The sequence below is a fragment of the Bufo bufo genome, chromosome 9 (assembly GCF_905171765.1).
Source record: "Bufo bufo chromosome 9, aBufBuf1.1, whole genome shotgun sequence".
Taxonomy (NCBI): Eukaryota; Metazoa; Chordata; class Amphibia; order Anura; family Bufonidae; genus Bufo; species Bufo bufo.
In genome coordinates, this window is record NC_053397.1 from 164,832,243 (window position 1) to 164,854,412 (window position 22,170).

At 41.2% G+C, this 22,170-nt stretch overlaps 2 protein-coding genes across 7 annotated transcripts in view; one reads left to right on the plus strand and one right to left on the minus strand.

Annotated features, from left to right (window-relative positions):
* Positions 1-14,443, plus strand: part of ECM2 (extracellular matrix protein 2) — a 37,061-nt gene extending 22,618 nt beyond the window's left edge. For 3 of the 5 annotated variants that reach the window (XM_040407037.1, XM_040407035.1, XM_040407036.1), the window contains exons 4-10: positions 1,646-2,341; positions 4,380-4,495; positions 7,067-7,202; positions 7,482-7,639; positions 10,748-10,887; positions 12,327-12,653; positions 13,494-13,662. In XM_040407037.1, coding sequence (XP_040262971.1) covers positions 1,646-2,341; positions 4,380-4,495; positions 7,067-7,202; positions 7,482-7,639; positions 10,748-10,887; positions 12,327-12,653; positions 13,494-13,662 — 1,742 coding nt within the window. Of the gene's footprint in view, positions 1-1,645; positions 2,342-4,379; positions 4,496-7,066; positions 7,203-7,481; positions 7,640-10,747; positions 10,888-12,326; positions 12,654-13,493 lie in introns of all 5 variants that reach the window. The other 2 variants (XM_040407039.1, XM_040407034.1) reach the window with 2 other exon arrangements.
* Positions 1-22,170, minus strand: part of LOC120978732 (centromere protein P) — a 348,964-nt gene that overhangs the window by 70,918 nt on the left and 255,876 nt on the right. The window lies entirely within an intron of this gene.

Genomic DNA, 22,170 nt, shown 5'->3' on the forward strand with positions numbered 1-22,170 from the left:
TCAGGGGCGTAGGATAGATCAAGGGCATATGGACAAAAAGCTGCCAAAAGAGCACGGAGCCTAGTAGGAGTGGCTGGCTTGATGGGCAGATTCTAAGTTACAAGACATTTTGTGCCTATGGGCTTTGAAAATCCAGTAAATCCGATATTGGGCGTGAAAGTCTAAAGTTACCCATATAGGTTAAACATTATAATATCCATGGGGGCTGGCATACTGATCCCTATAGTTTATAAATGCCAGTGGCGCACAACAGCAGTCAGTCATATAAGTCTTCTGGTCATTCTTTTACATTATCCACTCTTTAATACATAAACATCGAATATCCTTCAGGTTGTAAAATGTTTGATATCATTCAGTCTCCTGCCTTGCTCACAACATCTGGATGGCATATACACAAAGTACAAGGCTGGAACAAAGTGGTAATACAGAGAAGGCACTGCTGCTGAATCCATGGCAGAAATTCGAGGCTGGCCTTCAGATTTCTGGTTGATAGTTTGAATGCCTTGGATTTGACTATTGATTAGACCTATTCAGTCACCCATATATAGTCACCCACTGCAAAGTCAGCCAGATTTCAGTATGGAAACCGCACCAAAAGGGGACATGTCCCATCTCAATGCAGTTTGTAAATCCATGGCCACATGAATGGCAGAAGACAGATGTCACAAAAGGAGAAGAAATGGGAACTTCTGGTCTGGTGGCGCTCCAAGGACAAGAGGATTCACAGAGAGCATAGGAAGAAGATTTTATTGGTGCAGAAGACTACATATATCATGATCGCACTGATCCCTCCATCAAGTAAGATACACCTGAGGTGTATCTTACCCGAAGCTATCAGTGTGATCATGTGTATCTTACCTAACAAAGTGATCAGTGTGATCATGTGTATCTTACCTAACGAAAGGATCAGTGTGATCATGTGTATCTTACCTAACGAAGGGATCAGTGTGATCATGTGTATCTTACCTAACGAAGGGATCAGTGTGATCATGTGTATGTTACCTAACGAAGGGATCAGAGTGATCAAGTGTATCTTATCTAACAAAGAGATCAGTGTGATCATGTGTATCTTACCTAATGAAGGGATCAGTGCAATCAGATGCATCTTACATGACAAAGGGATCAGTGCGATCCTGAAAAGTGTAGTCTAACGCACCAATGAAATCTTCTTTCTATACTCTCTGTGAATCCTCTTGTCTTTGGAGTGCTGCCAGAAGTTCTCATTTCTTCTCCAGTTGTGACAGCTGTCTTCTGTGCATTTTACGGAGGGACGGCATCTGTCAGCCAAGACCTTCAGCTTTTATATGCATGCAGAGATGTTGTGCGCTCAGCACAACAGCATTAAGTAAGTAGCCAATTTTGCCCATTTCGCTCTCCTCTACTCCTCCTAAATGCATATGAATGGCAGTACAGATTGATAACAACAGGAGGGGGATTCTCTGTGGATTTCAACACAGAATGTGTGCTGAATTCTGCATGGAAAAAAGACCATGTCAACATAACCTAATAAGTTAATTTGCTTCAAACTATGAAAATACAAACCATGTTTGTGGGAATGATGTTAAGAATATACTAACCCAAGTTCTGATCTATTATTACTGTATTCTCTCATTTTCTCTTTACTTGGGCCACCACCTTATTTAAGCACTTAACAGTATTTCAGTGGACAATATACTTGAATTGTCAGGTGATTCTCCAGAGCCAAATGAACCCAATAATATACTTCTTATGAAATTACCCCATACGCCAGAAGAAATGGATGAGCTACTTAAGAAAGAAGAAAAGCATGAAAAAGAAAGGCCAAAGGCAGAAGGACCAAAGAAGAAAAAGAAAAAAGAGAAGAAAAGGCTCCAGAAAGACCCAACAAGAAAAACTGAGACAGATGAGGAGGCCGAGCGCATCAAAGAAATAAGAAAAGCATATGAAGAAGAAGAGATGAGGATTGAAGCAGAAGAGAGGCGCAAGTTGGAAGAAGAGAAGAGGAAAAAAGAGGAGGAAAGGAGGAAAAAGGAAGAAGAAGATAGGAGAGAAGAGGAAGTGAACCGGTTAGCAATGGACCGAAAACAAAGAGAACGAGAGGAATTGGGTTTAGTAGATGAAGATGATGAGGATGATGAAGATGATAATGACAGTGATGAAGATGATGACTATAACTTAAGAGGTGATGTGTTTAGAGTACCTAGACGACGTATTCCAGGTTCACGCCGGCCAACAGAAGTCCACCATCCCCCCCTGCCTCCTGGTTGCTTCATCTCAGAAATTACAGTTAGCTGCTCCAATGCTAAACTGACAGGTGTGCCTCCAATATCAGACCCCGATATAAAGAGCTTGGACCTTCTAGGTAAGCACTATCAAATAATACTCTTACTAGCTGAGCTTACTTGCCAGTGGGTGATAATGACATTTATAGCTGCATATTCTCAGTAAATGAGTTTATAGCAATCATTGTACCATAGTCTGTAGACTCAAAGGGGTACATTCCATCTGGACATTTATGGCATAAAATGGAGTCTATCACGAGGAAATTCACTGTTATAACAGGCACAGTAGCTTGTAGGGCTAGCTGAACTGAATGTATAGATAACTTTCACTTGGCAATCTGTTGCTTTACTTTTAATCCATATGCAAATGAGCACTTAAGTGCACTGAGGGTGGGCCCAAGCTACTCTGTGCACCCTTTCTACTCTTGCTTCCTCTGCCAGCCCCTCCCTCTCTTTGACTAACAGGGCCAGTTTCCTGCATAGCCTCCTTGCCTGGCCCTGTCAATCAAAAAGGAGAGGAAGGGGCGGGCAGAGGCAGCAGGAGCAGCAAGGGCGCACAGAGTGGCTTGGGATAATAAACAATGGATTTCCTGGTGACAGACTCCCTTTAATTTATTTTCTGTACAGTATCATGGTGGGGGCCGCCATCTTGCTTGAGCTGCTGTTAACAGCATTCAGAAATATGGTACACATCTGCCACAGGCACCACAGAAACCTGTAAACCTGTGGGTGTTGTGCAGGGAGGAGGAGAGAAACTGCAAATGGTGGATCCTGTGTTATCTATATGTAGGGCATACCATTTATTGCAATCCTGCCTGTCAGGTTAATGAGAGATGCTTAGAAGTGACCTTTACAGAACAAGACTTTCCAGCCGAAGGCTGGGTTCACAAAGTTTTTCCCATCCTTTTAACATACACAAAAAACGTATACGTTAAACGGATGCCTCAGCAGACTGATGCCATACAGTGGCATCCCTTCACCATAGAGTTCCATTGTAAAAAAAACAGATACTTTTTTTTACTGGACTGTGCAGGATACATGAACGTTGTGGGCTGCGTTTTTGTATCTTTTTTGTAACGTATATGTCAAACGGAGGCATAAAACGTGATGTGAACCCACCCTAAATTGAGGCCAGAGTAAAACTACAGGATTTGCAAAAATATTAAAATTGTTAACTTATTACCATTTTCCTCTATTAGGTCGACATAGGGGGGTATACAGATAATTTTAAACAATGCTAGGGTTACTTGCTGTATAGAGGCAACGGGATTGCCAAAACCTTTCTTGCTATCTTTTCTGCATAAGATAGCTAGGTCCCTGACAGAAAGGAAACACCCTCAGTACTAATGGTTGGAACATTAAGCAAATAAAAAAAAACATTTATGGTATGATAGGAACTACAATTCCAATAAGAATTCTCAGAACGTCTTTAGTTTTAATACAATGGCCTAAAGATTTAGTAATTTTCAAACAAATCTAATGAAGCAAAGTAAAGAATATCCCGCTTGGCCAGTGGTCAAAATATGTGCACATGTACATTGATTCCTATCAGTAATCCAAAGACATATAAAAAAAGACAAGGAAGTATTACCGTATATGAATAGTTCAAGACTCCTAGAAGAGACAGTGAGCGTCCTGTTCACTCTGCCCACACAGGATGACTGACAGTGTTCTCTATACATGAACTGATACAGTGAAACCTTAGATCAGTCCAAAAATTTTATAAAATAACTTCTCTCTGCTGGTCCAGACGGCACCGCCAACTTGGGAGATCCAGCAGAGAATGGCATGGCGCCAGCAGAAGACCAGGGAGCGGTGAGTAAAGCCAGCACCAAGGGTGCTGTATTCACCACTCCCCGGTCCCACTGTACTAATGAGCGCTTCCATAATGGAAACGCTCATTAGTATTTGCCTTTTGAGACACACCGCGATCCCCCCCCCCACCACTTTTGCTTCTTATAAAGCAAAAAAAGGTTATCTGTGACAAGTGAGGATCTCTTTCTGCACAAAAGCGGCCGTGTTTTTATAATCCTGCACAGCACATTTAGGTACTAGACTGAATGCATTGTATGAAAGACCAAAGATATTAACAGAAATAAAAGCTTTATCTTTTTTCAGGAAACTTTATTACCTCCATTCCGAAGGAGGCATTTAATGGAATGCCTAATCTAGAAAGGATTGATCTCAGCAAGAACAAACTTATGTCTACCGGTATAGATCCAGTAGCATTTAAGGTATGTTGCCTGGTGATATTGTTAAAAAAAAAAACACAAGACAAAAGTTGAAATAAATGAATGAAAAACTAACTCCAACTTAAGTAAATATACCTTAAAGGGATTGTCTACCTTTTAGATATTGATGACCTATCCTCAGTGTAGTACATCTATATTAGTTCATCTACCTGCCACTCCCACCGATCAATTGTTTGTGACACCTGCAGGACCAGGAAACATGACAGTGAATGGCCTGGAAGCAGAATGCTCCGTCCACTGTGTAGTGGCTGTGCCAGTGTACTGCAAGCTCTGCTCCCATTCACTTGTGGAACCTGCAAAGGGGCCACTGCTACCTTATAAGAAAAATAGTAGCAGAGTACGGTTACACGGTCAGGTTTCTGCATGCAGTTTTAGAAGCCAAAACCAGGACTAGATTTAAAAAAAAAAAAAAAAAAAAAAAAAAAAAACTAGGGTAGTTTTAGACCAGGTTCCTGCTCTACAGCTAGGGTTGGTGGAAGCTCCAATCCCAGCTTTTAACTGTAGGAAAGGAGACCCCCCCCCCTTCCTTACGAATGGGTCACTGGGTTTCTAATGACTTGAGTTATAAAACAGTTATCCTAGTAATCCCATAACGGGATATTAAAATGTTAAAAAAATGTAAAATACTTAATTTAAATAAAATATGGGGTAACAACATGACTGTTCTAACCTTAAGAATTAAGGTTATTTAGTGTGAAGCATCAACGGTATAAAAATAACATTTCTAAAAACATGAGGAGAGGTAACCAGTTGGGTGTGTACCTGCTCAGACTTACTCTATTCAATCAGTGCTGCCATTTTCAGACTATGCAGGTACACCCCCCTAACTTATTACCACCCCTCTGTACCCTTACTGAAGGCTAATAGCATTTCATTCACATCTACTATTAGAAATAATAATGGAATGGCACAACATAGAGCCATAAGAATAGAATCTCTAGAATTGTTATTACATGGGGAATGCATAAAGCTATTAAAACAGACATGTCAGGAGTGGTGAAAGGTCCTGTTTAAGCCATTTTCAAGCCTGGTCATTTAGGAGGTGGCCTCTATTCTGCCTTTGCGCAGGACCCTTCTGCTGAATGTGTCATCTCTGTGTGCATGCTAGCATCACCAACACTGACTTTTTTGGATTAAAGACTTACAAACAGCTAAAGACACTTAAAGGCTATGTACACCTTTGGAAGGCAATTTTTGTTTATGATTGCATTTTAATCATTTTTGGCTAAAAATACCATTTCCAATTGGCCTTTATTAAAAATATTGAGCCATTCTGTCACAAAGGGTTAACTGTTTTTCTAACTGTGTGACTGGTATTCTCACTTTGTGCAGGACATCTAATAAACCTTATGTCTAAACTATTAAGAGGTCATAAACACTTATTTAACACATAGATAAGAACTGAGCTATAATGAATGTTTAGGAGGTCAGAGAGCATAGATAAAGAGCCCGTCAGCTCCCCAACTGATGGAAAAGACAGAAAATCCACAGGCTGCTACTATAGCATTTCAGCTATGTACACAAAACAGGATTCCATATTTTCAATGAAGATGATTTTTAGCTCACAATTAGGGATGAGCGAATCGACTTTGGATGAAACATCCAAAGTCGATTCGCATAAAATTTCATTTCAATACTGTACGAAGCAAGCGCTCCATACAGTTATTAGAATGTATTGGCTCCGATGAGCCGAAGTTATTACTTCGCAAAGTCTCGCTAGACTTCACATAATAAATTTCAGAAATTGATTTAGACTGTAAAAAAACATTTCCCGAACTCAAGTTCGGTTCCAAGTGGTACCTTGGAACCGACATCTGAAGTCGATTCGCTCATCCCTATTCAAAATAAGTACAATGCAATATTTAAAAAAATTGCCCCCAAAGGTGTAGATATCCTTTAAAGAAAGAAAGAGCTACCTGCAAATAGTTTTCCCTTTCTACTAGAATCCAGTCTTGTTCGCGGCACAAAATATGTGGCTCCCATACTGTGCTAGTAAACTGCGACAAAAAATTAAGTGCTGGTGGCACCATTTTATTGTTTTAAAGTCAACATATTCCACAGTGCCATACAGAGATGCTCATCACTCACATCATCATCTCACTTCTTTGGGGCTCAAAATCTAAATTCCAAATTAACCTTTCAGTATGTTTTTGGAAAGTGGGAGGAAACCCACGAAAACACAGGAAGAACAATCAGACTCCATGCAGATATTGTCCTTGGTCAGATCTGAACCCAGGAATGTAGCCCTACGGTTCTAACCACTGAGACACCGTGCTGCTATAGTAGCAAACAGAAATACAATGAGAGGAGGAATAACACTTTTATCCATAGACAATAGTCTTGTAGCCATAAAAGAAACTCTCAAGATCTACAGTATAGACTGAATCAGTGGTACATGTAATAATGTACTGGCTGTAAAAAGCGAAGCTGTCAAATGGATTTCCTGGAGAGCGGTCATGCTAAATACATTCGCTTGCACTGTAGTCATGTAATTGTATACCAGGATTCAAGTGACATGCTCAGCCATAGATGTTTTTCTGCTTTGCTTCAAAGTCACTGAAGAATTTGAGACGTCTGTATTTGGATGGAAATATCCTTGACCAGATCCCATTGGAATTGCCCTCGTCTTTGGAGGAACTTAAAATGAATGAAAATAAACTTGGTAGTCTCGAAGAAGACAGTCTAAAAGGTAATTTAGTGTTCCCACAGTGTAATCCTAAACACATCACAATTCTTTTTATATATTTGAATCAGAATAAGTCTGTTATGTTGTTCACGGGAACAGGTTATGATCTTTATGAATGTGTATAGTGCATTGACCTGTGCCTATATGTGCACAACCTCTCTCGTCATATGCCAAGGACTAAAATACGCTTATAAAAAGCCTACCCTACAGAGTGTACAAGAAGGAATAGAAAGATGGCATTAACGGCCCATCCATCTAATAAGCATGATTCTTACATTTTAGATCTGAAGAACTTAGTAACTTTGGAACTTGAGGGCAATCAACTGAGTGAAGCCAATGTCAGTCCCTTAGCCTTCAAGCCTCTCCAGCATATGAGTTATTTGCGTATGAGTAGAAACAAATTCCGGACAATACCACACGGACTCCCAGCATCTATTGAGGTGAGCAATCCACCAACAGTCGATTCAATGATATAAATCTTGCTCCTTTGGAGCTCCTTTAAGGAGTTTTTCGAGACTTTAATACTGATGACCTATCCTATAGCTCATCAGTATCTGATCGGTGGGGACCCTGGACCAGGGACCCTGACCGATCAGCTGTTTGAGAAGGCAGAGGAACTCTTAGCTTTCCTTAGGCTGAATGACAACCAGCCGTTAAACTATTTACAGCGCTGTGCTTGGTGAGCACGGAAAAGGCACTCACAGAAGCACCGGTGCCTTCTCAAACAGCTGATCGGCAGGGGTCCCGGGTGTCGGAGTCCCACCGATCAGATAGTGATGAGCTATCCAGAAGATAGGTCACCAGTATAAAGGTCTCAGAAAACCCCTTTAATTCTCCAATCTCTCTCTGGGGTTGTATAAACCAACAAACAAAAACTCAGAATAAAACTAACCTTGTAGATCACTAGCTGCTCGCTCTCCTACTTAACAGAGGAGGGTCCTGAGCTAGAGATACTCTCAATGATCTTCAACTGTGAGACAAACCCCTCAACTAAATATTGAGCTTCATGCCTTTTGAATGAATGAATGAAAAAAAATAATAATAATCAATCAAATTGACTACTAAGGCTACTTTCACACTGCCGTTTCTGGGTCCGCCTGCTCTCACAAGCGGCCCAAAACGGATCAGTTCAACCCCAATGCATTCTGAATGGAAAAGGATCCGTTCAGAATGCATCAGTTTGCCTCCGTTCCGCCTCCATTCCGCCCTGGAGGCGGACACCAAAACGCAGCTTGCAGAGTTTTGCTGTCCGCCTGGCGATGCGGAGCCAAACGGATCCGTTCTGACACACAATGTAAGTCAATGGATCCGTTTACATTGACTTAATATGGTGCAATTGTAAACGGATCCGTCCCCCATTGACTTTCAATGTAAGTTAAAACGGATCCGTTTGACTTACATTACGACTTAGACCTTTTTTTGACAGAGTAATGCAGACGGATCCATTCTGAACGGATAAAAGCGTTCGAATTATAGGTGCGGATCCGTCTGTGCAGATACCAGGCGGATCCGCACCTAAACGCAGGTGTGAAAGTAGCCTAAGGCTACTTTCACACTAGTGTTTTGGCTTTCCGTTTCTGAGATCCGTCATGGGCTCTCAGAAGCGGTCCAAAACGGATCAGTTTTGCCCTAATGCATTCTGAATGGAAAAGGATCCGCTCAGAATGCATCAGTTTGCCTCCGTTCAGTCACCATTTCGCTCTGGAGGCGGACACCAAAACACTGCTTGCAGCGTTTTTCTGTCCGCGATGTGGTGCGGAGCCTAACGGATCCGTCCTGTCACACAATGTAAGTCAATGGAGACGGATCAGTTTTCTCTGACAGAATAGAAAACGGATCTGTCCCTCATTGACTTTCAATGGGGTTCATGACGGATCCGTTGTGGCTATAGAAGACATAATACAACCGGATCCATTCATGACGGATGCATGCGGTTGTATTATGGTAATGAAAGCGTTTTTGCAGATCCATGACGGATCAGCAAAAAACGCTAATGTAAAAGTAGCCTTAAGCAGTTGGAGATGTTCACAGGCACCTTTTCCTCTTGCTTTTTCAAATTGCCCTCTCCATCCTTAGTGAATGTTCCTGATGTGATATCAAGAGTTAGGGCTCATGCACCACATCACAGATACGGACCCATTCACTTGAATGGGTCGGCAATCCAGAAGATGCGGTACGGAACGGACACATGGAACCCCATGGAAGCACTACAGTGTGCTTCCATGGGGTTTCTCTCCATGCCTTCACACTGCAAAAAAATAGAGCAAAAAACTGAGTGTGGACGGATCACGGACCCATTCAAGTTAAATGGGTCTGCATCCATTTGCGTAAACCGCACGGATATTGGCCGTGTGCATGAGCCCTTATGCTGATGTTCTCTGATTAGCTGTCATCCAGTGCTGCTTCCTCTCTCCTCTCAAACCATGCAATCCCACATACTGCGAATGAGACAGAGACAACAAGCTTGAAAAAGACTCTGTAGAGTCGAAACTGCACTTTGTATTGATGCCTTCTGAATTAATTATCACAATGCTTTGAATTGGAGGAGTGCTGCACTTTCACTATTTCTTAACCTTTCTAATCTACACAGTTACAAAATGACTAGTTAAATTAAATATATATTTATTACACACGCATATACATATTTTTATATACCGTATTTTTCGCTTTATAAGACGCAAAGTGGGGGGAAAGTGGCAGTGTTTCTTATAAAGCGAATACTAGTGAGCGCTTCCATTATAGAAGCGCTCACTAGTATACATTAGGTCCCGGAAGCGGGGAAGAAGCGCAGCAAGCGCTTCCGGCACTCACCCTTCCGCGCACTGTGATCTGACACTGCATGCTGTCAGGTGACAGTGCAGCGCGGGCCAGAGAAGACAGGGGAGCGAGACGCCAGAACCGCGATGCAGGAGCCACGATGCAGGAGAGGTAAGAGGAGTTTATTTTATTTTATTCTGATCTGAGGTCTGATGGGGGTTAAGAATAAAGGTCTGATCTGAGGTCTGATAGGGGTTAATAATAAAAGGCTGATCTGAGGTCTGATTTGGGTTAAGAATAAAGGTCTGATCTGAGGTCTGATAGGGGTTAATAATAAAAGGCTGATCTGAGGTCTGATTTGGGTTAATAATAAAGGGCTGATCTGAGGTCTGATAGTGGTTAATAATAAAGGGCTGATCTGAGGTCTGATAGGGGTTAATAATAAAGGGCTGATCTGAGTTCTGATAGGGGTTAATAATAAAGGGCTGATCTGAGGTCTGATGGGGTTAAAAATAAAGGGCTGATTTGAGGTCTGATAGGGTTAAAAATAAAGGGCTGATTTGAGGACTGATATGGGTTCTGACATGGAGGGCGGATATGGGGGTCTTATATGATGTTCTGATATGGGGGGGGGGGGGGGAGTCTGATCTGAGGATCTGCTGAAATTTTTTTTTTCTTATTTTCCTCCTCTAAAATCTGGGGTGCGTCTTATAAAGCGAAAAATACGGTGTGTGTATATATATATATATCTCACACACACACACACTGTATTTTTTTTTTATATATTTCAGGAACTCCATCTTGAAAGCAACCTGATAGAGGAGATTGCAGAAACTGCATTTAACCATACTGTTAATCTCCATACTGTTGTTCTACGATATAACCAACTAGAGGAGACAAGAATACCTCCTTTAACATGGATATTTCATAAGTAAGTTAAGTGGCTGGAAAACCAGGGTGCATTTCCAATATGGCCTGCTTTATGTATTACTATGGTACAAGTACAGGTACGTTTAAATGGGTTTTGTCACTTCAGCAAATAGCATTTATTATGTAGAGAAAGTTAATACAAGGCACTTACTAATGTATTGTTATTGTCCATATTGCCTTCTTTGCTGGCTGGATACATTTTTCCATCACATTATACACTGCTCATTTCCATGGTTACGACCACCCTGGAATCCAGCAGTGGTGGCCGTGCTTCCCCACTATAGGAAAGTGCTGGCTTCTCTGGTAGCCAGGACTGCTGGAGCTCATATAGGCTGGTGCTTTTTCCTAAAGTGTCCAAGCACGACCAACGCTGCTGGATTGCAGGGTGGTCGTAACCATGGAAATGAGAAGTGTATAATGTGATGGAAAAATGAATCCAGCCAGCAAAGAAGGCAATATGGACAATCACAATACATTAGTAAGTGGCTTATATTACCTTTCTCTACATGATAAATGCTACTTGCTGAAGTGAGACAATCCCTTTAACATCTCCACATCTAAATGAAACAGTCTGTCACCAGTTGGGAAGAATAGTACAAACATACCTTTCATGAAATTCCTTTAAAACTGCTGTCTAGTTCTATTCAGTGCTGTCTAGGTCTAGGACAGTGACGTACTTTCAATAAAGCCGGAGAATGTACCAATGTATTTATGTCAGTTGTCTTGTCTGCTGTAAATACATTGAGAAATTTGTACAGGACAAGCACCATATTTTTTGAAGCACCTGTCCAAGATTATTTTTTTTTGCTAAAATATCTTGTGTTTAATAAATACATTTTTTTAAATTCGTCAGAAATCTGGTGCATTGTGCTCTGCATTGCCTGGGAGTGACTGATGCACACATACCGGGAAATTGGTAGGGCAGGGGGGGCCCATGCTAAGTTTTGCTATGGGGGCCTATGAGATCTGTGTACGTCCCTGGATAGGAAATATAAAAAGAAAGGGGTTGGCCAGTGGTAGGCTTTTATTTTACACTGTATATAGCACATTGGGGGTTACAAAAGAAGTCATACTCGCCCTCACTGATCCCCTACAGCTGCCATTCCAAAGCTGCTCCACTCCCGTCTGCTCTGCACTTTGGCTGAGCAGGCTTTTCCTGGCATTATCGGCATGCAGAATTTGGACCATGAACTGGAGAGCAGTGGGAACCTCTGGGAGATTGATGAGGATGGCTCCTTTTTAGTTTTCGCCCCTTGAAAGCTCTTTTGGTGACCCTTCACCGCCATTTCAATTTTCAGGAAATTTTCCCTGCCTTAGTACTGGCAATTCTGTCAGCAAATTAGGACATTGCTTAAATAGAATTACATAGCCATATAATATATTTTTCAATTAAACAGTTGCTACTCATTATTGCATTTTCTTCTATCATTTTCCCCAAAGGAACCTGGAATCAATAGATCTCTCCTATAATAAGCTTTACCAAGTACCATCTTATCTGCCCAAGTCTTTACTACACCTTGTACTTGTCGGCAACCAAATTGAAAGGATTCCAGGTTATGTGTTTGCACATTTACATCCAGGGCTGGAATATCTCTACCTGTCTTTCAACAAGCTTGACAATGATGGAATAGACCCAACTTCATTTCACGGGGCATATCACTCACTAAGAGAAGTATTTCTGGATTATAATCAGCTAACAACCATACCTGTTGGAATGGAAGACATGAAAGACCTCCATATACTGAGGCTGAACAACAATAAAATTAAGTAAGTGAAAAGCAAAGTAACGTGTACCTTTACAGAACATTGTCTAACAATAGAAATGTCACCAGAATATGGCTTCTAGCTAATGCTGCAATATATACAGTGTTTAGCTAGAGACTGGGGCAATATAGTCACTTCATGTGGTGCCTCTGGCAGCAATGATCCTAAGGAGAATACCTCTGAAATATGTTATGCATTTAAACATATCACTGTGTGCCTCAGAGTAAAATGGAGGCATGTCATAGGTGCTACAGAAACAGTTGTATGATAGCTGCAGTCTATACAAATGCATGGAGTCCCATTATTGGCATGGACATGCAACCAACATATAACAAATCACGTAGAATCCGGGAATTTTTCCGAATAAAGCTTTTGTGTGTGTTCAATAGGAGTAGCTGTATATGGAACATTGGAGTTGGCGGACATTAGCTGCTATGCTGTACTGAGCAATGTAGCTGTTAATCCAACTCTAGGTTAAGATAGAAAACTTCTGCAGAAGTGTCTCTGTGCCTCTGTCTCCCTCTAGAAGCTCACTTCTCCCCTGCCCTCTCCATAAACTTCTATGAGCACCATGTGTCTTTTCCTTCAGTCTTGGTTCTCAAGATGAATTTTAGCTGTGAAATGTGTGAGTGAGTAATCCATCTGGGAGGTGGGAGGAGAAAAAGTGTCTCCTATGTGGAGAAAGGGGCATTTTTCTTTAAAGGGATGATGTTTCTGATATTCAGTTGTATTATGGATGCATGCACTTTGTTGAAATGACTACTCAATAGTATTGTATGTTACATTTCAATTAGTTACATAGCAATTTCAGAAGTGCTAAGCACCATATTTCTTTTTGTGTAGGCTGGTGTCTCCAAACTGCATCTGCAGTGCTGAGGAAGAAGGGGACTCTAACATAGAATACCTTCATCTGGAAAACAATTATATCAACACACGAGAAATATCTCCTTATGCATTCTCCTGCATTCGCTCCTATGCTAGTGTTATTCTAAAACCACAGAAGGTCAAGTGACAGACTGTATGAGAGGTTCAACTTGGAGGCATCCTTTATGTATCTCAGAGCAGACATTCTGTAACTAGGACTGGTCTCCATGAATATGGCAATGCTATGAGAAATACAAAGCATAGACACTTTTTTGAATATACAGCAACTCTAACACTGCATTTATTGCAGTCAGGGAGGTTCCACAATTTAGAACATTATCCTCAAACAAGTAAAAAAAAAAAATCCTGGCCTACAGAAAGCCAATCTCATAACCTTCACCTTCCAAACCTATCATTACTCTATATACAAAATTCAGTTGTTGGTCATTGTGGGATTATAAAGCAAAAATATTTCCATTATATCCCGGTTCCAATAACATTACATTAGCCTCTAAAACGTCTGTATTTTTGATTGCTATGCATTTCTTGCGTCTTTGAAGAACACATATCACAGCAAAACCACTACTGTAGAAACTTTATTTTACCACTTGAACATACTGTATATTCTGCACTACTCTTGTGCAGTAGTTCTCTGATCAAAAGACTTGTCTATAAAGCACACCAGCTTTCCACTGAAATAGGACTTCGAGTCTACAAGCGTTCTCTTTCTACTCATTACAGATAACCTCTTCATGAAATTTAGCACATACAGTAAATCTCTTCATTGTGACCCTTATAGTAATGTATGACATGTCATAAATGTACCCCAAGTGGTATGAAATAATTGCTGTGTCTCTCTGCACCTTGCTGGATCAAGTATGGACACAGATGGGGGAATTGGCAAAAGATTAATAATAAATATAGGAATTCAAAAACACTTATCTTGTTACCAATAATTCCCTCAAAAATTGTGGAAAGGCATGTACCGTAAGTGACTAAACAATTTATTCTTTGATTAAGGGGAACCTGCCACCTTGGATATGCCTTTTTAACTGGCCACAATACCTCATTCTTGTACTTATGGAGCTCTGCAATTAGCACTTGTTGCGGTTTTCTAACTAGTAAATTAAAATGCAATCTTCTTTAATCTTAATTTTCTCTAATCTTATGCAAATGAATCTGTTCACGTCAAGGAGGCCAACGTTTTCCTCCTTCGAATGAAGGTTTCCCTTCCTGACCCTGCGCCCTGCAGCTTGACTGACATTATCTCAGGCAGGGAAAGTCATCCCTAGAGGTCTCATTAGATCCCACGCAGGCTATGTTGTACTCTTCTGCGCATGCCCTGTGAACGTGGTTGTACAAGAGATGCCCATGAACATTCATGAGACTAGTGCTCCTGCACTCTGGCGCATGTGCAGTGAAGACTTGAAGCCCGGGGATGTACAACCACTGGGCATGCACAGGAGACTGAAGCAATGGAGCTTGCATGGGATCTAACGAAACCTAGGGGTGACTTTCCCTGCCTTAGATAAATGTCAGTCAAGATGCAGGAGGCAGGGGCGGTGGGGAAACCTTGACTCAGAGGAGAAAATCGCAGGCCTCCTTAACTTGAACAGACTCATTTGTATATGGCAGGAAGAAGATTGAAAATGGACCTCCATAAACACATGATTAGGTACTGTGGCCAGTCTAAATGGCATATCCAACGTGGCCACAGCGGTCACATCACCACTGAAGCCACATGCAGAGCCAGATGTAAACACTGCCGGGACCAGAGAATGGAGACTCCGAAGGCAGTGTGGAGGAGCAGGTACGAATCCTTAGCTTAGCAAATATAATAAATACTTGGATCCATTTCTTACTTAGACATTTTTAACAGGTGAAAAGATACAAGAACTGTATTTGGACATGACTGTTCCTGTCGCTGGAGTTAACAGAAAGTGACTCATGCAGTGTTTTCCTACTCAGTAACTGAGTCTATAGTTGCTGTGCTGTAAAAGTTAAAAGAAGTAGTCCCTTCCTGATATGGATAATATGTGAAAAGAAAAATCTTCCCTGTACATTTGTTATACAATTCCTTTGCATTTTTCATAAATGTGAAAATATTTCCAGTGATGAAATATCTAGCCTTGCAGTCTTCTAGATCATCAGAGAAAGTGCAACATCCAACAGATGCCAGGGCTTAGTTAAGGATTGGCATTATCCTAAACCAAAGCAATCCTTGCCAAAAAATCTAACATTTCTACAAGTTAGAGGAATGCCCACGCATAGCAGAGTACAGTTTGTGACTAATAAATCAATCAATACATGCTTTGTGTAATTTTGTTGCTATTGGAACACAAACTGAAAAAAGTCAGACAGACTGGTGGGCCCAGTGCAGAAATTTCATGAGTGCCCCCACAGTAGTTATGCCCCCTTAGTGGCCCAACATAGAAGAATGCTCTATTAGTGCCCCCATACAGTTGTTATGCCCCCTTGGTGCACCTTCACATTGACTAGCTCCCCCTCACAGGAGTTATGTCCCCTCAGTGCCCCTGCACATAAGCTTTATTTCATAACAATTGTTATGTCTGCTTAGTGCCCCCTCAAACCAGTTATGCCCCCCTAAGTGCCCACTCACATTGGTTATACCCCCTTAGTGCCCCCACACAACAGTTATGCCTTATCAGTGCCCCCTCACACTAGTTAGGCCCCTTATTGCCAGCTCAAAGCAGATATACCCCCTTAGTACCTTCATATAGTGGTTATCCTCCCTCACATTAGTTATGCCATCACTGTGATCCTACACATTAGTTATTACCCGTTAGTGCCCCCTGATAGTAGTTATGCCCCCCAAGTCCTCCCATCACAATACAGCTGCCCCTTTAGTGCCCCCTTACAATAGTTTTCCCCTTTAATATCTTTCACTATAATGCTGCCCGTTAGTGCCTCAATAATGAAGCCCCTGGAGTTCAAATTAAATAAAAAAGCACTACTCACCTAGCACTCACTTCAACACTCCCATGAACTGAGCACATTCTCCCTGGTCTTGTGTTCTCAACCACTCAGCTTTGCAGGAGTGATGACGTCACTTCATTGCGCCTGCTGCTGGGGAGCGCACGAGCTGGGGAATGGTGATCAAGGAGCTGACAGCTCCCTGCTTCATCATTGTATTCAACTGTATCTGAGTCCTTAGGACACAGATATAGTTGAACGTGGGAAATGCTGTATCCACCCAAACATCCCGCTGGAATGGTTGGGAGGCAAGAGTCATGTAAGCTGCCACTAGTGGGCCTGCTGAACAGTATTTCTTTAGTTCTAGTCCACATACAATGTTAGGTCTCATGCGCACTGCCATGCCACTACTTGGGTACACAGCTTTAATAAGACACACATTTGTATGTAAATAACACTAATGGTGTCATTTTGTTACACATCAGACACTAGACAAATAAGATGACTGTTCCTACTTTTGACATTGAATCAATGACTTTGCAGAGATCAAGGATTCTAGATGACTACTGGGTGCGGAGAGTAAGGGTACTCATACACCTTCATAGCTGTTCTTTCCAACTGTGCATATGTTTTCAGTGGGGAGAGGGGAATAGGCCAATGTCAGCTTATTTCCTATCGGAACAAAGGAACAGGCACGTTAAAACTCAATCCTTCTTTCCTCTAACATCTTCCAGCGGGGGAACAGTCGAGACATCCCCATAAACTTGAGATAGTTAGCTGATCCTGGGAAATGTGGCAGACTTTCCTCTTGAATGTTTGTGTACCGTAACAGGGTTTCCAAGATTTTGATACTGATGGATGATCACTAATCCGCTGTTTTGTTGTTGATTGTGTAGTGCAGGGATCAGCAACCTACGGCACTCCAGATGATGTGTAACTACATCTCCCATCATGCATACCTGCTTGGCTGTTCTCTGGACTCCCACAGAAGTGAAATGAGCATGCTGGGAGTTGTAGTTTCAAAACAGCTAGAGTGTCGAAGGTTGCTGATCCCTGGTGTGGTGGATGGAGTTGTTAAATGCATTGTTGCTCCCACAGAAGTGAATGGGTGCAATTCTGCAGTTGCCAGCTCTATTCACTTCACTATGGACAGAGCTGTGTAGTTCCGGTACTGCAACTAATCAGCTGATCGGTGGAGGTGCAGGGTGCTGGGCCTCTACAGATCTTATACTGATGGCATTTCCTCAGGATATGCCATCAATATCAAAATCCAGGAAAACCCCTTTAAAGGGCTTTCCAAGGCTAACTTTTTTTAATTATCTTTATTAGAATAAGAAAAATACAGTCCATTTTTTAATACAGAATTAAAATGTTCAATTTTTATACTTTACTTTCCCCATAAACCAACTAGTTCCCAGCCCCCCTACCCTTGTGATGCGTCTAAGATCCCTCTATCCTCAACAGAAAGCAAGAAAGGAAACCTCCAAGCACCTCCAAGCCTCCCATATCTTAGTCCATTTCTCTTGCATTTCTTTGCTTATAAAGAATATTTTCATAGTTTTTAACCTTATTAACCAAATTTATCCATGTGTTCAGATATGGAACACATCGTGAAAACCAGGCTCGAGTAATCAGGAGTCTTGCCAAAAACAAAATTCTAGCTAAACGAATATTTATGACTACTTAGCTTAGAAAGTTCACTCAATATCCAACATTCTACCGTAAAAGGAATCTGGAGTCTCAATTTATAAGTAAGAAAATTATTAATAGCACTCCAGCATTCTTTTAGTTTTGGACAAGACCAAAGCATGTGCAGATGATCAGCACCAGGTAAATCACACCGTGGACACTTGGAGCAGGGGCGTACATAGAAATCACTGGGCCCCATAGCAGGAATCTGTATTGGGCCCCCTACCCACCCCACCTCCTGTCCTGGCTCCTCCCCTGCCACCCCCCATTTGCCAATAAAGACATGTATACATGACCTACAGAAACTGTTAGGGATAAATCTTTAAAAAAAAATTTTTTATTAAAGGGATTCTGTCATCAGAATTTAAGCCTATAACCTAAACATATGGCGAGGTTTCTACTAATACACAGAATCCTAAAGTGACCTTATCAAATGAGCCTGTGGCTCTATAATCATATAAAACAGGTTTATATAACCTGTCACTCACGTCAAAATGTGTCCAAGGGGACATCTCACGATGCAGGGTGCCCGGCTGCAGCCATCTCCTTTCGGTGCCCAGCGCCGCCTTCTGAATTGAAAATCTCCGCCCTCCCTTCCATTAGAGCCGCCTACCTCAGTTCATTGTTCACTCCTGGCAGCGACCTCGTTATGCGAAGTGCGCATGCGCCGGCCGGCGCACTTTGCTAGAACCTGCCTTGGCCCCCCGATTACAGCCTGTAATCGGGCGGCCAAGGCAGGTTCTAAAAAAGTGGAAGTGTCTATTTACAAAAGTGATTTATCCTTTACGCTAAAAAGTGCCGATTGCAATTGAAAATATCTCAACCACGAAAAGTTATCCAAAGTCTCACTTTGTGCTAACTTTGAATATGTCAGTATCTCTCTATTCTTCACCACCTGTGTAACATATGGAATGCTATTTGTTGGCCAAAACTGATCCCCGGCTATTCAGTCTAGAGCCTGTAAATGGAGATTATGCCAAAGAGGAGTACATTGAAGCGATCCTTTTATCCCCAGCCATGATCTAATAGTATCCAAAGACTTGGATAACAACTTTTTAGCCTCTCTGTACTCCTGTTCCAAATTAATCAATTGCCCAGATTCTAATAATGTAAATATATTGTTATACGAAGAACTCCTCACCAGAGTCGTAAACAATGCACTTTTCTCCCATTCACGATATAACCATAACTGCCCAACTATAAAATAGCCCTTGAAGTAGGAAAGATTCAATCCTCCCTGCTCCAATTGCTTATATAAATATTCCAATTTAAGCCTTAACCACTTTTTTCCCCACAAAAAAACATTAATAATTCTCTCCATAAGTTTGAAAAACTTATCCTCTATCCATATGGGGGAACTCCTAAGGCTATAGAGGAGTTGGGGTAGGATTACCATCTTAAGCCTCATGCACACGTCCATGGAACATGGACCGTGAGATAACGGCCTGGATTCCTGCTGAGTGCAGGAGCACATGGCGTCATTGGTTGCTATGTCGTCGTGCGCTTCGTGCCACCGCCGCTGTACAGTAATACACTCGGCCCACAAGCAAGAAGCAGAGAGAAATCATGTGTTCAGATGGGAAAAAATGATGAATATTCGCTATAACGAATATATAGCACTATATTTGAAATATTCGCGAATTCTCGAAGTTGCGATATTCGAGATAAAAATTCGCTATTCGAATATTCGCGCTCAACACTAGTCTTAAGACTATGAAACCAATAGATGGGGCTGTTCATGACTCATGAACAGCACCATCTATTGGTTTCATAGTTTTATGACAATACTATTACTCTTGTTATAAGATTATGAAACCAATAGATGGCACTGTTCATGAGTAGTGTAGATCGCAAATTTTTCATGCAAATGGTTTTTCAGCTGAAAAACAAGGCAGATTCTGCTCATTTTCATGTCTCTCCCAAAATAGTTTTTACATGACAACTGTATAGAAAGGTTATTGAATATTATGTTAGGACAATCAGAAAACTTTTTGTCTCCCTAATGATATTGATCTAGGTGCGCAGGTCCACCCAAGCCATCCAACAGATCTAAAGTAACTTTGAGGCTTACTGGCTCTCAGTCAGATGAGAGCTGATTTGGAAAGTCTCATAGTGCACAAGACTGCCATTGTAAGGTATGCTGACTGTCATCTGTTTCATGGATAGATTGTTGGCTTGCATATACCTGGCTTTTGGCATATAGCCTTTGTGTGGTTGTCTATTGTATTTCATAGATAATAGGAGTCCAAGATGCATTCAGCTATCCTCTTAATGCTGTTTACAAACCATTTTGATGGGGTTTCCCTCATTTTCTAACCTTTTTTTGTGAACCAGACACCCTCTCTTCTTCAGAGCAGGGGGTGCCTGGTTTGATGCTCGGGTCTCCTTTCATTGTATTAAATTTTACTCGAGCACCCACAGTTTGGCCGAGCATGCTCGCTCAACACTAGTTTTTAGGTTCCGGCAGAGGATCTCAAAACTTGAACTAAACAGATCTGTGCCATTTAATACATCCAGATGCATCAATTTTGGCCCGGATCCAGTTGTATTAAATCAAAACTGAACAAACTATATCCGTTATGAAATGAATTTTAAGTCATTGAGCGCGGGATCAATTTTTTTCCTCTAACAAAGAAAACTGAACCGGCACCATTGACTTACATTGATTTTCAATGACAATGAATGGGGACAAAACGGAACCCTTTAGTTCCGGTTTTAAGTTCTTCTGCTGGATTTCAAAACCGGAAATTAAAACGCAGATGTGAAAGTAGCCTAAGACTTCCATATTTTGCTGCAAATTGTCTGTAGCATAAAATTATGCCATGTGTGAATCTATGATCACAGACTGATGAATGTATTAAAAGAAAAAACAAAACTTTATTGTCATCCATTTAAAATAGAGCAAATACTATATGTCACAAATTGTGACCATCAGGCAACTAGACTTAAAGAGTGTAGACGGGGATAATGTATGACCCACTACACTCGCCAAATCTGGACTAGTTCTATTGCTTGCTAGCAAAGTGCTGATAATGATATGCAAGCAAGGAGAAAACGGACACGGTCCAATACAATTATGGACTAGGGTATGATATAAGCTCTCCTCTGTAATCCACTCTGACAACTGCGGATATGCAATTGTTGGCTATTATCTGAGAGAACTATATTTTGTAAGCCACACTGACTGTACTTGACTAATGGAGTCTGGTCTATATTTCAACCAATCATCCACCTATGAATGTGCCTCAGTAGTCATTACGTTTGCTGACCACACACACACTATACACTCGGCTATGTTTGGAAAGGTCTATGTATCTAGCCAATCATCCAAAACACATACACCGTAATTGTGTGTTTCTTTCAGGTGGATACACTCATCATCCACATACACGTCAGTGCATTCAGGCTATGCTCTCAGATTGCCACTGTCTTGTTGTCAGTAGTAACTAACTCATAGATTTGGCGAGTGTAGTGGGTCATACATTATCCCCGTCTACACTCGTTAAGTCTGGTTGCCTGATGGTCACAATTTGTGACATATAGGATTTGCCCTATTTTAAATGGATGACAATAAAGTTTTGTTTTTTTCTTTTAATACGTTCATCAGGCTGTGATAATATATAATTTACGAACGTTAACCAGCTTTACTTGATTAGTGTGAGATAGTTTCATGTGTGAATCTACCCTAAGTCAAAAAGAAATGCAGGGAAATTTCACCTCTTGAAATCTGCAGAATTGTGAATACAGCTCTGGACTATGCAAGCAGTAAATGGGAAGTTACTAGAACTGTAAAATGGTTGTCAAAGGTGAAAATGCAATTTTATATAATTAACAGTATTATAACAGATACCCTAATACAACAGACAGCAAAAGCTCTTCATAGCATCATTTTGTACCTCTAATCTTGAAGGAAGGATGGATTAATGATGAAATCATAAAATCTGCTCTTCCAAAGTATCTAGTATCCGTAATATGTTATTATCAGAACATGTAATTGTGAAAGGATTTCAGCGCCATATAACGTATCTATTAA